This window comes from Haliotis cracherodii, unplaced genomic scaffold (genome assembly GCF_022045235.1).
Source record: "Haliotis cracherodii isolate W230 unplaced genomic scaffold, xgHalCrac1.p SCAF_2, whole genome shotgun sequence".
NCBI lineage: Eukaryota > Metazoa > Mollusca > Gastropoda > Lepetellida > Haliotidae > Haliotis > Haliotis cracherodii.
Genome location: NW_027266275.1, coordinates 47,959,108 through 47,976,758, shown reverse-complemented (window position 1 = coordinate 47,976,758; position 17,651 = coordinate 47,959,108). Strand labels below are relative to the sequence as shown.

The following is a 17,651-nucleotide window of genomic DNA, read 5'->3' as shown; positions in this document are numbered from 1 at the left end:
GTCTCCTGTGACTCCGGCTCTTTGCTGACTAATTCCCCCAATAAAACCAGCAGGCTATTTGGAAAGTTTTGTACATCCGAAGAGAACCATTATAGAATACTGACTGACCATCAGGCAGGCAAACTGAATGTGCTTGGGGTTTGGAGCTGTGGATATGGATCCCATAACCCGCACTGTTGTTGATAGGATTCTTGGATCCATCAGTGTATATATGGGCCCAGCTGTCCCAAGTAGTTTGAAATTTAGTGATAGCTAATGATCGTAGTGGGTTGGGTTAAGTGACTTCTGATCTTAAAGCAGTGTTAACTTTGGGAATTTTTCAAGTCAGGTGAAGGTGTAACCCTTTCCAGTGACTTTCTGGTGGCTGAATGTCACCACAATTGTGGCTACAGATGAGTTCTCGTACTAATATCCCTGATAGCTTTAGTGAGGGATTTTCCTTTTATGGTTTGATTGGTTTGCCTTTTATGGAGACAAAGGGTATCATAGCATCTTTCTCCGTGCGTTTGAATGGATCACCCACAGTTTCTTCACTTGAAAGTATGAACCCCCATTTATTGCACCATTGGTCTCCTCCGTCCAGGGCTGACTGGCAGTTTTTTTGTATTTGTGAAATATTTCTCTGCTTTACCCATATTGCTCCATCATAAGCGAATTTAGAAGTTTGGGTAGGAGAGTTGACATGATCAAAAAGATCATTGATGATGATGTTAAACAGGGCTGGGCTTATAATGCTGCCTTGTGGTGTGCCATTGTCCAGTGACATAGGATCATGAGGAACATTGTACAGAATACATAGTAGGTCTGGGATTAACAGTAGAGGAACGTAAAATCCTCTCTAACAACCTTCAAGACTTCACTAAAACAAAACTAACAGAAGCAGTCCACATTTGCCACCACAAGCCATCAATCAACAGAGATCAAGGCTGTTTCATCCCATCCATCTACTATGAACTCATTAAGCACTAATAACTTATCCTGTTTAATTGGCTTCCACCTATGTGTTCTCTGTCCATCATGTTGTGACAGTATTATCCTTCTGTTGTCATCACTTACTCATGCTATCCCACTCATCTATGCAATTGTTGTTACTGTTAATCCTCTACTGTTAATTCTCCACCTACTATATATGTTAATCATTCAGTCTTGCTTAAAAGTGTAAACAAGCAAAAAATCACCAAAAAATGGCATAACCTATATCTAAACTCATATAGCCAAATCAAAAAAGTGCTCAGCAAACCACTAACCAAACCAAAAATTCTCCATCCATCAAAAAAAATCGACAGAGTAATCACTTAACTCCAAACAGGACACACCAACCTAAATAACCATCTAAAAAAAATAAAAAAACACACTACAGGTAACTGCCCACACTGCAAACAACTAGAAACCCCAGAACACGCACTCATCCACTGCACACACTACCTCACACATCGAACCGCATTACAAACCACCCTCAATCTAAACAAGGCTCTCACTCTAGAAGCAATACTAAACCCACAAAATAAACTAGAAAACTTCAAGGCCTTAGGCGTATTCTTAATCAAAACGGAACTAATAAAATGCATCTTAAAACATAATAACCTACCAAATCAAAATCACATAAACAAACAAACATCCACCATACCCAGCTCCCTTAGTTCTCCTCCCCAACCCCATCGGCATCTATTCCAAATCTCAAAATTCCCAAATTCTATATAAGCAACCCCTAAAGCCCCCTCTTGGGTTGCACAGACCACTTTCGCCCCTTTCGGAAACACATTAAATGGCCTGGACGGGCCCGTGTGCGAAATACGCATCAGTCGGAAAGCGCACGTTAAATCTCCAAAGTAAGTAAGTAAGTAAGTACTTGCTTGACACTGTTGCAGTTTGTACTCCTAGCGAGCAACACCTCCCAAGCCAGCACAGAGCATTGCCTGATAGCCAGCCAAGGAAACTCCATCATCGGTAATTATAACATTATCCTTTCATCCTTATTCACATACTCTTATTAAAATCACTCTCACCGAATTAATCACAAAACCCCTAAATACTTAAAAACAACAACACTCAACTCTTATAAATAACCAACCTCTTATCCTCCCCCATCTCCCTAACACAGCTCGCACTCATTTCTACTCACTACCCACGCCTACCACTCAAACACACCCTTTGACCCAACTCCTAAAAAAAACAAAACACCTAATCCCCACTTCTCCTTAACACAACGCACGCTCTTTCCTACTCACCACCCACGCCCACCACTCACATACCTCCACTCTTTCGACTAAATATCTCCTAATCCCCACTTTCCACTTGTCTCATCTAATCCCAGCCTTCCAGCAACAAAATAAATCTTTAATAATAAGTAATCCATTTCCCAAACCCCCCTACTAAAACCAACAACAAATAACCAGCGCAACCTCCTCCACCTCCTAAACACAACTCACCCAGTAAAAACAACAAACCAACTCACCTCTCCAAAACACCACTCCCACTTCACCACCACTCACCACAACACACGCTCTCCAACTCTCCAACACAACACCCAACAACATGACTGACACCCGCAACGCCACACTCGCAGACATTCCAGCTCCTTATTCACCCACGCCTGCGGAAGTGCACAACACTTCCGGGAGGTCACTCGAAAACATCGTCCCGACCGAGTATGGCGAAAACACGACACACACCACCCCCACCAAACCAGCTAACTCGCCACCTCAAAACACCAAAAAACGCAAACTCGACACATCCACTCCACCTCCATCGCCCACACCCTCCCCTGCCGCCTTCCTCACCACCTTCGCCCTCTACTTCTTCTCCGCAGGCTCAGGCACCACTCTCTCACTAGAACTTTCGGCAGATAAAATAGGACTTTGGTTTAAAAGAGAAAAAATAAATTACCACAATATTAAAAAAGCCAACAAAGGATACCAGATAATCTTCCCTAACCAAGAATCTTACAACGCAGCAAAAAAATAACTCAAATATTCCACGTCACGGTAATCAAACAAACACCTAATTGGCAACAATATACCCGAGGCGTAATTAGGGTTAACCCAAGGGAAACAACTGAGGACTTACAATTATACTCTCTAGAAGCTAACATAAACCAAGACCAAAACCCTCAACCCCTAATCACCAGCACGCGTAGAATAACCTCAACTAGAAACGGAAAAACGGTCCCAACCTCCATTGTCATAATCAACTTCGAAAAAAGACCGCTAAATTCCCTGAAGCCCCCAAACACATATCCTTCGGAGCCCACACCAACTTAGAAGTCAAACCCTATATAAAGCAGGTTAAGCAATGTTCAAAGTGCCTCAAATACAACCACACTGCCTCCCAATGCACATACCGTAAAACTAAATGTAAAAAATGCGCAAAAATAGACTGCCCAGGCACATGCACACCCTGGTGCATCCACTGCAAATCCACCCGACACACTTCACTTTCAAACCAATGCCCACACAGACGCACACTCACCCAGCAGGCCAACAAACCACAAAACAACACGACCCTCATCCAAGCACCCTACAGCCCACATGGCAACAACACTCCCCCTATCGCAAACACAACAACAAAACACAAACACTAAGAAATCATCAGCTACACCCATCCCGCAAACACCTACACAACCCTCCACATCACATGCCTCCCCAATGGAAACTCAAACAGCTAACCCTAATCTAACCGATGACGAAGATTTCTCCACTACTGAGGAAACAATAGAAACTACTCCAACTAAAACAAACCAAACTTCCCAACCAGACAACATCCAAAACCTAAATAACCTCACCTTACTCCTAGCATACATGCATAGTCAAAACTCACCAAAAGTTAGCATGAAATCATTCCACAAAGTAGCTTTCAATCTAAACTTAACCAATCTACCCTTCTTCCTCTTTAACCTCCGTCTAAAAGAAGTCACCGAATAAACTAAAAACTAAATCACCGATCACCCGAACCCAATAATGGAAGGACTAAATATTTTTCAGTGGAACGCCAACGGACTCACCTCCCATGGCCATGAACTAAAAACTAAATTTAAACTAAATAAAGGCCCTCACATTGCTTGTATCCAGGAAACCAAATTCTCAAAAAAATCCAAATTTACACTACCTAACTACAACTCAGTTAGAACTGACAGAGCAAAACTCAAAACAAGAAGAGCCGCAGGAGGACTAATCATATTTATCAGGGAAGATATAAATTACGAAGAAATAAAAATAGACACGCCAAACCTAGAAGCCAACGGCATTAAAATCACATTAAATAACCGAAACATAAACATAATAAATATTTACCACTGGGCGGAACGAAAAGTCCAATCTGAGGATCTAAACAAACTACTCCGAATAAGCGATAAATCTACTATATTCCTAGGCGACGCTCACCATCCTACATGGAGCATAGATGATAAAATAGATAATCATGGCAATTTAATCTCCGAATGGATAGAAACAAACGATCTAGTACTCCTAAATAGCAACCAACCCTCGAGGTACGATAAGATAAACCAAAAAATGTCGGCTATCGACTTAACCATATGCACCGCAGATCTAGCTCAAAGTACTCAATGGGAAACCAAGAACCAAAATTCCATTACAATAAAGCTAACTGGGACCAATTCCAAGATATCTGCAATGAAGCTAACTTCAACGAAATAGAAAATAATGATCCAGAAACCTATTGTAAAAACCTAACAGACTATAAAATAAACGCAGCCAAAATCTCCATCCCCTTCAAAACATCTAAGACAGGCAAACCGACCATACCATGGTGGAATGAGGAAATAGAACAGACTAGACGAAAACGTAAATCAGCCTTCAATAAAGCAAAACGCGACTACAAACATCTAAAGTTAGCCCACGAACTAAACCACCAGGTTAAAAAACTAGTCCAAATAGCCAAAAGTAGAGACTGGAAAAAATTCTGCGAAGGTATAAATAACCGTACAGATGCCAAAACGGTCTGGCGCAAAATCCACGCCATTAGAGGTTTAAAACGACATAAAAAAACACCTAGCATTAACAACTCAACCAACCCCGCCCAAAAAGCAAATAATCTCGCCAACCACTTTTCGGCTGTTAGCAGTAACTCCAACTTCAGCCAAAAATTCCAAGATAAACTTAAAACAGAAAACAAACCCACAAAAGAACCAAACAATAACAATCTGGAAATAAAGCAACCCTACACAATGGAGGAACTCCTCTACGTAATCCAAAACAGGAAAAAGGGCACAGCCCTAGGATTAGACCTAACTTCTTATCAAATAATTAAAAAACTCCCCCTAAAACTACTCCAAGCACTACTCAAACTATACAATCTCATCTACCTAAACGGACAGGTTCCTACTCCTTGGAAACAGGCCCTAGTCATACCAATCCCTAAACCTAATAAACCAGCTAATCAAGCTAACTCATATAGACCAATATCCCTAACTCCAAACTTATGTAAAGTAATGGAATCAATGGCTAAAAATAGATTACAACATTACTTAACCCCCAAAAACATCATAAACCCAGATCAAAGGGGTTTCACTCCTGGCTGCTCAACCCTAGATAACCTCGCCCGACTAGAGCAAGATATCAAGACAGGACAACTAAATAAACAATATACCACAGGCATCTTCTTAGACTTCTCTAAAGCTTTCGACATGGTATGGCACGATGGGCTAATACAAAAACTTCAAAAATAGGACTCAAAGGTCAGATAATAAACTACATCCAGGACTTCCTAAACAATCGTAAAATAACCGTGGGTATAGACCAAACACTATCGGACCAATGTCCCCTAGAAAATGGCACTCCACAGGGCAGTATCCTCAGCCCCACCCTCTTCAATATAATGATAAACGATCTATTCGAGGGCCTATCCCCTAAAGTAAACACATCGAAATTCGCAGATGATGGAGCCCTCTGGATCCGCACTAAAAGCATTAAAATGGCCCAAAATTTACTCCAAAAATCTCTTAATAAAATACAACAATGGGCTGACAAATGGGGCTTCTCCCTTAACTCAGAAAAAACAACAGGAATAGTATTCAAACATAAAAACATGAAACCCGCCTCCCCAATCCTCCAGCTAGACAACCAAACAATCAAATTTCAAAAACAAACCAAATTCTTAGGACTTATTTTCGATGAACATCTCACCTGGGATGCTCACATCCAAAACCTAACAACTAAATGCAGTAAAGACCTAAACACCCTAAGATGCCTAACTGGCTCTAACTGGGGAGCCTCCAAAGATACCCTCCTCTCTCTCTACATATCACTAATTAGATTAAAACTAGACTACGGCTGCGCCATTTACAACACCCTAAACAACTCTCTATCTAAAAAACTTGACTCAATACAATATCAGGCTCTCAAACTAATTACACGCACCCAACATGGCACCTCCTACACCTTACTTCAGGCCTTAACAGGAGAAATGCCATTAAGTCTACGCAGGGAACAGCTAAGCTTAAATTTCTGGGCCGCGTCCCAATCAAACCCCACTCATCCAAAACTTAATAAACCAAAACATTAGCCCCCAAAACAAAGCTCTAGCTCATAAACACCCCTTACTTACCCCAATATCCCAAAGAATAACAAACTACCTCAATGAACACCAAATTAAAAATCTTAAACAAAACTGCAAACAATCAAAAATCTTCACCCTTAAACTTAAAATACCCATAATAGACACAACACTAGCTAGCCAAATAAATAAACAAACCGACCCAAACATAGCTAAAACTACCACACTAGCATACATACACGAAAATTGGCCAAATTGGTGTCACATTTACACGGACGGATCTTCAGATCCGACCTCCAAACACACAGGTTTCGGAGTCCATACCACACAACCAACTAAAACCACACAATCCTTCCAACTCCCAAACAACCAATCAATATTCACGGCAGAACTAATGGGCATGGCCTCAGCGCTCCATAATCAAGAATCCAAAAAACACAAAAAAATCCTAATACTTACCGACTCCCTAAGTGGACTGCAAGCCCTCCAAAACAAAAATACCAAAAACAGACCTAAATTAATAAATCAAATACTTAAAAGCTCCAACGACCTAACTAAGGCAGGCAAACAAATAACCTTCTTGTGGATACCCGCCCACGTAGGAATATACGGTAATGAAAATGTCGATAAAGCAGCTAAACTATCCCTCAAAATCCCAGAAATAAGCTTAAACTTACCCATCTCAAAATCAGAAATTAAAAGCGTAAACAAGCAAAAAATCACCAAAAAATGGCATAACCTTTATCTAAACTCAAATAGCCAAATCAAAAAAGTACTCAGCAAACCACTAACCAAACCAAAAATTCTCCATCCATCAAAAAAAATTGACAAAGTAATCACTAAACTCCAAACAGGACACACCAACCTAAATAACCATCTAAAAAAATTTAAATAACATACTACAGGTAACTGCCCACACTGCAAACAACTAGAAACCCCAGAACACGCACTCATCCACTGCACACACTACCTCACACATCGAACCGCATTACAAACCACCCTCAATCTAAACAAGGCTCTCACTCTAGAAGCAATACTAAACCCACAAAATAAACTAGAAAACTTCAAGGCCTTAGGCGTATTCTTAATCAAAACGGAACTAATAAAACGCATCTAAAAACACTATAATCTACCAAATCAAAATTACATAAACAAACAAACATCCACCATACCCAGCTCCCTTAGTTCTCCTCCCCTACCCCATCGGCACCTATTCCAAATCTGAAAATTCCAAAATTCTATATAAGCAACCCCTAAAGTCCCCTCTTGGGTTGCACACACCACTTTCGCCCCTTTCGGAAACACATTAAATGGCCTGGCCTGGCCGGGCCCGTGTGCGAAATACGCATCAGTCGGAAAGCGCACGTTAAATCTCCAAAGTAAGTAAGTAAGTAAGTACTTGCTTGACAATGGTATAAGGATCTGTACAAAAACGTCGCCATTTCAGTATTCAAAAGTGAGTGAGTGAGTTCAAATTTAACGTCACATCGGAATTATCTCAGGCATATAGTGACGAGACCAAGTTAATATATTTACAATTTAGTCATTTATGCAAAGTTTTGTTTAAATACAAGTTGTAAAACATATTTGAGAATACTATATGTAGAAACAATTAATGAAACATATTTGAGCATAACAATATTATATATACAGTTTTAAAACACGGGCTATCGGCCACCAGTAACCAAAGCTAGGCCATCTCACTGGGGATCATGGGGACTTACAGTACCTCTGCTTCCTGCATGATACCCCAGCAGGATTTACGTCATCACTTTAGCTACTGGTGGTTGTGCACAATGCTAGCCAATATTAAAAAATACTTATCAATGAGTTGGCTTAAAAACACTGGTTGATGATAGTTACATTGATTATGATAGGATTACGTGTCACACAGGGGGGCAATATTTTTACGGTACTTTAACCTCCTGGACAGAGCCTTCAATAATGTCTGTTAATAGTAGCATCACACCAAAGTTAAAAACAAGCATTTAATTATTCACATACATATTTAAAATTTATTATACAGACCAATTTCTTTCAAGTAATTTATGATGAGATGCCCGCTGACACGGGAAAAGAGATCTTTTAGATTTACACTTTGATAATGTGAATTCCTTGCGATTGCAAAGTCCACATGTCTTGACTGACAACCCAAGTAGGTATGACCGATTGTTGGTTTCAATTCGTGTAGTTTATTGCTTCCTACTTGGGTGTCCCCAGTATTAAAGAAGTGTTATCCATAATCTGTGTCTACTTTGAGCTAAAAGTGATCAGTGAGCCTCCCATTGTTCGGCTGCTCTCGCCTAGTCACCATTTACGGCTATGCTTGTCCTATAAGGCAACTGACAGGATCGGGTGGTCTGGCTCGCTTACTTGGTTGATGCATGTCATCAGTTCCAATTGCGTGGATCGATGCTCATGATGTCAACCACTGGATTGTCTGGTCCAGACTTGATTATTTACATACCGCCATCATATAGCTGGAATATTGCTGAGTGTGGCGTTAAACAACAAACAAACAAAAACAAACAAAATATTGTCTGGAAACTGAAAATGTCACTGTTAAAGATTCACTGATCAAAACATACATCCAACTGTACGAGTTTGGACACGATTAGTTCCAGGATGGGTTGTCGGAGACTTGGCATGTAGGCTGGTATTTGCAGTAGGTTGGTGAAGAAGCACTCCAGGTGATAGAGGGGACGCAAGATGAAAGGGCAGCAATTGGACAACAATGGCATCAACACTGTCCATGTCCTACAAATAGAAAAGAGATGGAGGCATTAGAAGAAAAATGTACAAAATTGTCAACGCGCATGTTGATGGGGAATTAGCTCTTGGGGGAATAAAGGACAAAATCGACATCACTCTCTGGGAATGCTTTATGCACAAGATGTCAACAATAAACAACAATTGCACAATGAGTGGAATACCTGCTCTGACAACACAAACACAGCAATGAGCGGACCTTCCAGCTCAGGCATACATGAGGTGAGCGGAGCTCCAGCTCACCTCAGGGTGTTTCCTATGAGCGGCACATCCTGCTCGAGGTCGTCCCTACACCAGCACTTGGAATACCAAGCTTGACTAACACCGTAGTAACAGTGTTATGGTAGCACATATATAGTAATGAACAACAATGGAAAGACAATGACGTTGCTCTGGACATGGGACTTTGGGGGCGGGGGGGAGGGGATGAACAATTTAGGCAATAAATGTCATACTATAGATAACAGTAATTAACGGGAAGTGATAAAGTAGCCCAGGTTGGCTGTCATTCAATATAAAATTAAATGTTGGTGAGGATGAACAACGGGGATAAGCGCCTAAAACGTAATGACAATTAAGTTATGGAGACATGGCTACAGGGTAATTTGCCTTTGGAGTCAAATGTACTTCAGACAATGGTAGTCGTAAATCAGTTGCTATGACAAAATGTACAAAAGAACTCCCATGTGAATGAAATTAAGTAAAAGGTCAAAAAGGCATTATTTTTCAGAAAAGTAACTCTAATTCCAGCCTGTCAAACAAGAAAAGAATTTGCAAGTACAATCTAAACATACATGTCCAACAGCTCTTGTAACAAAGATTAAAATGTCTTGAGTACCTACATGAAGATAGTCATAATGAACTCAAAGGAGAGGGATATGTTTGTTGTTTAACGCTGCACTCAGCAATATTCCAGCTACATGACATCAGTCTGTATATAGAGAGTCTGGACCAATGATTGATATCAAAAACATCGATCCATGAAATAAGAACATGATGACATCCATCAAGCAATACAGTAAGCCTGACCATTCAAGTCGCCTCTTATGACAAGCATGGGTTGCTAAAGATCTATTCTAACCTGGATCTTTATGGATCAAGAATATGTGTATGTATATATATACACACTTAACATCATTTACTTGTCTCACATATCAATAAGGACCAAGGTTAAAATAGCAGTTAATAGTTCACATTCCCTTACAGCACTGTACTCAATCTAAACATGCAAAGAAATATTCACAAAAATATAAAACACTGGCATGGCTTTACTTTGACTTACATGATCATTTTAAGGGTTCTTACAGTAAATATGAAAGTCCTGTAAAGTAATGAAATGGTATAGTGTACTAAACTGTAAAATTTGATAATTATTTTAATTACAGGACCTTTATATACCGTGTCAAGAGCTGGGTACAGTGAATATTAATGTGGGTCCTGGACAATTGTGTGTCATTTGAAACCCTGCACTGGTGTCATTGTCTTGAATGACAAATGTTCATTTGATGATGTTCCCAATTTGTACAGTGTGGGATGTCTTCAAGTCACAGTTCATAACGAACAAGCAACAATGTCTGAAACTAAAATACAAGGGTTTATTATATATAAGTTATAAGTCCCTTATAGAAGAACTTCTTAACAGTGAAATCTTTTGTTGTGGACATTAAATGATGTTATGGAAGAATATCCACAGAATCTTGAGTGAGTTGAGCAAATTGTTTCGCTGCGGCTAGTCAGTAAAATAAGCAGGGGTCTGTGACTTTGGGAAAATGGACAGACTTGAGGAACGTGCAAGTACTTATAGAAAATCTGAAAAGCATTTAATTCAATTAAGTAAAAATAAATTAAAAAAGACGTAATTTTTTTAATTGAAACATGAACCCTATTGTAATGACAAATTTGGCGACAATTGGTTTGAGTAGAGTGTAATCAATGATTCCTATCTGAATGTTTTCATGGAACTAGATGTGAATGAACACTGACCTACCACAAAAGGCTCCCACCGTTTTCTCTCATTTCATGATTGTGATTTTAGAAATGGGTGAGGGAATATTGAAAACATTAAGACTGCATCGTTCAAAATACATGGGCACAGGAATATTTATAATTGTGATTGTGAATAAAGGTAATGTCTGTTAAGATATTGTGGCAACCATCACCTCTGTAATAGTTTGTTTATTTTGCACAATCAGCAAGAAAGATTTAGTCGCAAAAGAAAATGTTGTTTGGCAATGGTGAGAAAGTCACTCACTCAATATCCATGAAAAAGTAAGTGTTAGTTTGTTGATGAACCTGAAAATCCAGTGATACAATAGTGCATTTAGTGATTTTGTTGAAACTAAAACCAATATGTGAATTTTTAATTACGTCTGCTGTGTACAAGAGCAGAGATTCTTTTGCTATAAGTAAAGAAAAACATTTAAGAAATATGTTTGTTTTGAAACACACTGGGGTAGCTGACTCATCATAATTGAAAAATGCGACTCAGCTTATGATGAAAGTCAGGGACTTAAACTCCAGACTTCAGGTTTAATGACATCACTTCACGCTGACGACTTAAAATTGATCTTGGACAGGCATCGATTCTATGTCCCACGGACAATTGAGTGAGCAAGGTTTGGCAACTCTTTTAATGCTTCGTCAAGGTTGTCAAACACAATTGAGTTCATGAAGTGAACCAAGGCAAGAAGAGAAACAATAGACAATATTCCATAGCAAGGACCTTCGAACCAAAACCCTACATCACAAATACCCAAGGCAGAGGTGAGCTGAATAAAAGTTTGGGACACTGTTCTTAGTTTTTATGAACGGCCGCGCCTAATGGCGATTTCATAGATGAAGACTCAAAAGTCTCTTCAGACAAACTTATCCACTGGACTCTGGTGATATCCAACGCGAATTTCCCTAACACGAGTTGCCGTAACCAGAATAGACAGGAAAACGTTTTTCAGTATGATGATCTAGAGGTTCTTCTCCGCCAGTGGTTCATAATCACAGGAAGCCAAGGCCAGGTGTTGCAGAATAACATTCAGGTCCCACTGAGGGGGTAAAAAATGACAGGCTTGGTCTGCTAGTTTATATGAGTGGATGAGCGATTGTTGCAGAATAACATTCAGGTCCCACTGAGGGGGTAAAAAACGACAGGCTTGGTCTGCTAGATTATATGAGTGGATGAGCGATTGTTGTTCGGCCTCAAAGTGGTGGCAAAGACAGAGTTTTTCAACTGCTGAGGTGAAGCTGAGGTAGGAGTTGAAATGTCACGAGCGCGACAAAAGGTCTCAAAGGCTGTCCACTTGTGTTTGAAAAGGCATGTAGTAGATGAATGATGAACTGCACTTATGGCCTTTGATAAGGGACTTCTGCAGATGTGCCAAACACAGAGATGGAGCGTTACAAGGGACGGATGGAGCCACTGAGAGTGAGGCTGATGTGAGATGTGCCTCAGCAATAGCTTTTGTTACTCGCCTGGAATAACCCCTGGCTAAGAGAGATCTTTGGAGATGAGCCATATGCAAAGATGGAGTATGTCCGGGCTAGGTGCAGGCAGCTTGAGGGAGGTTGAAGGAGTTGGTCCCATCGTAGTGGCAGACGATGGTATTTTAGATCTGAAATGTTTACGAGGAAGGAGAACCAGCTTGTTGCCAACCACAAGGGCACAACCAAACCCAATAGAAGGTGATTGGTGGCTGCCATCTTTTGCAGAATCTGAGGTAGAAAGCCAGTTGGGGGAGAGGCGTACACGTTGAGGCCTTCCCACAAAATGGCTAACATGTTGTGATCCCATGCCCGTGGATCTGGAATAGATGACATGAAGGTTGGCAGCTTGTTGAACCTTGTGGTGAATAGGTCCACCTCTGGGTCTGGATAAAACTGTCAAATCAACTGAAATATCATTGGGCAAAGTAACCACTCAAGTTGAGGGATGGATGATCTGGTCGGGACAGCGCATCTGCTATGATGTGGTATACCCTCACATTAAAGTGGTCCCCCTGCTGTGGCACAAGTTTGTGACAGATCCCAGATGATGTGACAATAAGTCCATAACTCTTTGGAATTTGTCATGGATAAGGGCTACTGCTGCCCTAGAAGCACCTTTAGAATACAGTACCACATCTTCTCGTGAGGACGGTCTGTGCCGTGAGTCACATGTCTCAAAGACAAGCAACCAGTATTTGTGAGAATCCATCGGACACGAACTCGCGACCTTCGGAGTGTTAGCCCGACAGCTAACCGACTGAGCTACGTCAACACTGTGAAACAATGTGCAAATTTAACTAGTCATGCCAACGACATTACGGAACTGAACGAAAAGGGTCAAATAGGTGACCGATATGGTGCGAACTGAAAACGGCTCCAGGCGTCAGACGTCACACGTCGAAACTCGTGAGTACGCATGAATGATATGGTATTTAATCATTCGTCAGGTGGATTTGGTGACAGAAAAGTGTGGTAGGGAGCACTGTAAGGATGATGTGGATAATAGTAAGGAACGAGGGAGGCATGTGCATGAGTGACAACACAACGGTGAGTTCGCTTTTGAATCAGTGCTGAAAAAATGTAGCCGGTGAAAGTGGCTTGTGTGAATGTTCCAGGATAATTTCCAGTAGCCAAAGTATTCCACACAAAACCATTTCATCCTGTTTACTTGACGTTTTTATGTGAAGAATATTAGGAGCCGCTATAGAATCTATAATAGCCCTTAAACGGGTAGAATTACCTAACCCTAATGATCGTAAAGGCATGATTGACCGTAAAGGGGATCCAAGGGCTAAGGACAGAGTTCGGGTAATCTAATAGCCACTAAACGGGTACCTAACCCTAACGATCGTAAAGGGGTGATTGATCGTAAAGGGGATCCAAGGGCTAAGGATAGAGGATATTTGGATGTGTTCAGCGCCAATATAATATCCCTAATAAACTGCATTCTTGTGCATGATAATGAAAATTAATGAACCGAAAAAATAATATATGTATATTAGTTCCCATTTATAACCATTTTAGCCACTTGAATTATGAGAAAAATGAAATAAAAAAATAAATAAAAAATAAAAGTGCTTTCGTAAACTAGCGCTTGCTATAAAATGCGCCGCCGCAGGCTATATTTGGTAAACAAATATTCAAAACTCTCCACACTGCTTGGTGTATTCAATGGAATTTCATGTAGAGATGATAGATCACTGGGAGGAGCTTATGCACACTCAATGACCCCTGACATCACAGGGCATTGTTTCCCCTGTGTGACTGAAAATACTACAAATTACGTCATAGGGTATTGTCACATGTTTGAAAAGTTTGCGGTACTGTATTTTAAAGGTAGGCCCTCCCCTAACCTGGGCTTCCTCTGATGAGCCATATAATAAGCCGGGCTATGGGCGTTAGCTTGAAAAGAGCAGGAAATGAACGTGCTCGTTTTCCCGGGAATATCATCAGTAAGAAAGCTGTTCGATCCCTGTTCTTCTAATACTGATCCAGCAGTAGATGAAACAGACACTGCAGCAGTAACCACGGCTGATCTCACTGCTTTTAACCTGACACATTTGGCTTCCTTTACACTTGATGATCCATGCTCCCTGTCATGAGAAAGAGAATGACTTGGGAAAGTATACTAATTGGTCAAGTAAGTTTAGGTTGGGTCACATGGGATTGATTGGTAGGTGACCCGGATGGCCAAACGGTGATGAATAGGAATGTGTTTGGGTGAGGTGTTTTTTGAAGTTGGGAACTTTGTTCTGAGGTGTCTCCACTCCAGGATTGAAAAAGGAAGAAAGATGCATTGTGTGACATAGGATAAGTCTAAAATTCAGGGTTATCACTATTCCCTGCCATTATGCACATTAGAATTTTGTTTGTTTATATAGGAGTGCATAAATATTGAAAAGCATTGAGTTAGGGACGTTATCATTGTTAATAATGCTCTTTTCTTATTCGTATGACTTGTATTTATTAAATGAAGCCAGGAAAGCATTTTTCTAGCATTTTCGACAGTACTTAAATGGTCCGAATTGAGGAATTCCATCAACATCCTCTGTTTCAAATTCTCTGAGTGAGTGAGTGAGTGAGTGAGTGAGTGAGTGAGTATTGTTTAGCAATATTCCAGCAATATTACGGCGGGAGACTCACACTAAATGCTTATCTCTTCTCATTTCTGAAAGTTATGGACGTACAAAGATAACAATATAATGACTAAGCTGATGGTGTAGGATAAACATACAAAGATAATAATATAATGACGAAGCAAATGGGATGGGATTATGGTAGCATTATAATGACGAAGCCAATGAGATTAACAGGAGAGGATTAATTAAGTAGAAATTTATTGCTGTACATGGAAAGTTAGTGACACACTCATTAGAGGGGGAACAAACTTTTGACCAAAGGAGGACCAGTGTTAAGCTGAACCTGGAGGTGGTAACAAGGAGAGAAAATTTTGTTATCCTGACGAAAAATGATAATACACATGTATTTGCTAATGTCTCCTTTCTTTATATGATTTTGTGGGAATAACATGAATACTGTTGTGATTAAATAGATCTGTCTTGTTTTATAAGACCATTGCTTCTAAATCCGATGGTGTTAAGAGAATACATGGTCCTGGAACATGTCATTGCCATTGAAATGCTTTTAATGTGATTTGACATTAACCGTCTGTAGTACGACTTTCAGTGATAATATGTATGAGGTTCGGCGCGGCATTGTTTTTATTGGACCCTAATTACTTTATGATGACTTGGACTCTTTATCTCAGCTCCATAGCCGTGAGGCTGGAAAAGAGCAGCATGTAATTAATGAGGGTGGGTTATATCATGGAGGATACACTTGAGGGAGAGAATACTAATTACCGTACTACAGGAAGAGACCTGTAGACGTAAGCGCGGGGTTGTGTTTTAGATGGCCGTTCGATAATGGCCGCCAGGAGAAGTGAGCTTTGACTGCGTCATCTAAAATAAATAATAAGATACAGCAGTGTTATTTTCACGGGGCTGTTGAATAAAATCCCAGCGATACGGTCAATGTATCTTCTACTTGATCCTTGACACATCATTTTGGCATTCACAATATATAGTATTTCAACGTACAAAGGAGCACTGATCTAAAGCAATTCCGCAGGAGTAGTTGTTACCTGTGCATTACTGTATTTTCCCAGTGAGTAACCGGATGATATAGCAGAAATCTAGACTTGTTCGCAACCTGTGCTCGCCATTCGTAAGCGCATTTTTATTGATAGTAGAAGGACGTATGGTCACATCGATCAACAAAAATGAAATACAGTTTTGGAAATGTAGGTATATTTGTGGGGAGCATCGGTAATGGTGATACAGTTTTGATAAGTCACTTGCTTGGTAATTGTGCGATCTTCGTGTACACTATTTTGACTTGCAACACAAAGTAAATATTTCATCTGAGCATTGCTTATTTTACCGTGTGTATATGTTTACATTCAAAATGTACACAGATTTCACTAAGGAAAGTTATTAAACGCCTAAATATTCAGTTTATTTTACAAATTAACTGAAAAATATGTCCATCTTTATTAATATGATAACGAATTCCAAATATTTGTTTATGTTTAATATCATCACCAAGTACAGTTCTGTATTGTTTGGCTTCTTTTCTTAGCATAATTAATATATTGTGATGTGTTTAAGCTCTTTTGATCGTCTTTATCATTTTTAGTCAGTCGGTTAAAAAAATGAATGGATTATTCAGTCAATTTGTAAAATGACTGAAATATTTAGATATTTAATAAATTGCCTGAGTGAATCATATTTTACACATTGACTGTAACATATACACGCTTACAAAAGAAAATACTTGTGAAAACAACGTCTATCGCGCCTCGAAAAACTTCCCAACCAAACGGAAAGGAACAAGAATGATTCTGTTCAAAGCTGCGGCGAATGAATGAAAACAAAATGCAAATATCATTATTACAACCTACCAAAGTTATAATGTATCCGGGAATATCAACATAAAGGAACAATATCCATTGCGTCTGCAGCTGTACAAAACTACTTATTCGATGTCAAATGTCTATGTGAGAATCAAATACTTTCATAATAATTATTTGGAAACAATATTTGGAATATATATGAAATATATTAAAATATTTAAATATATCGTTTTTAAACGTTATTTAAATGTATCGAATATTATAACCCGTGCTTGTTTCTTAACTGATCACTTAGTTTGTTTCAATTGTTTCACATAGGTGCCAAGTTAGCTGAGAAAGCCCACGTGACAACTATTTTTATAATGTCCACGGTTATTAAAAACATACATTGAGTTAGATAACAATGAACAACCAGTCAGTGTATTATCGGTTACCCTTTGAACAAAGTACGTTGTTTTTACATCTGTACTTCACGCCATGA

General features: G+C 39.7%; 1 protein-coding gene across 1 annotated transcript in view; it reads right to left on the bottom strand.

Moving 5' to 3' along the window:
- The window catches only part of LOC139468155 (RNA polymerase I-specific transcription initiation factor RRN3-like), a 346,794-nt gene that overhangs the window by 173,677 nt on the left and 155,466 nt on the right, over positions 1-17,651 (bottom strand). The window contains exon 8 of the mRNA XM_071249934.1: positions 9,099-9,267. Coding sequence (XP_071106035.1) covers positions 9,099-9,267 — 169 coding nt within the window. The remainder of the gene's footprint in view (positions 1-9,098; positions 9,268-17,651) is intronic.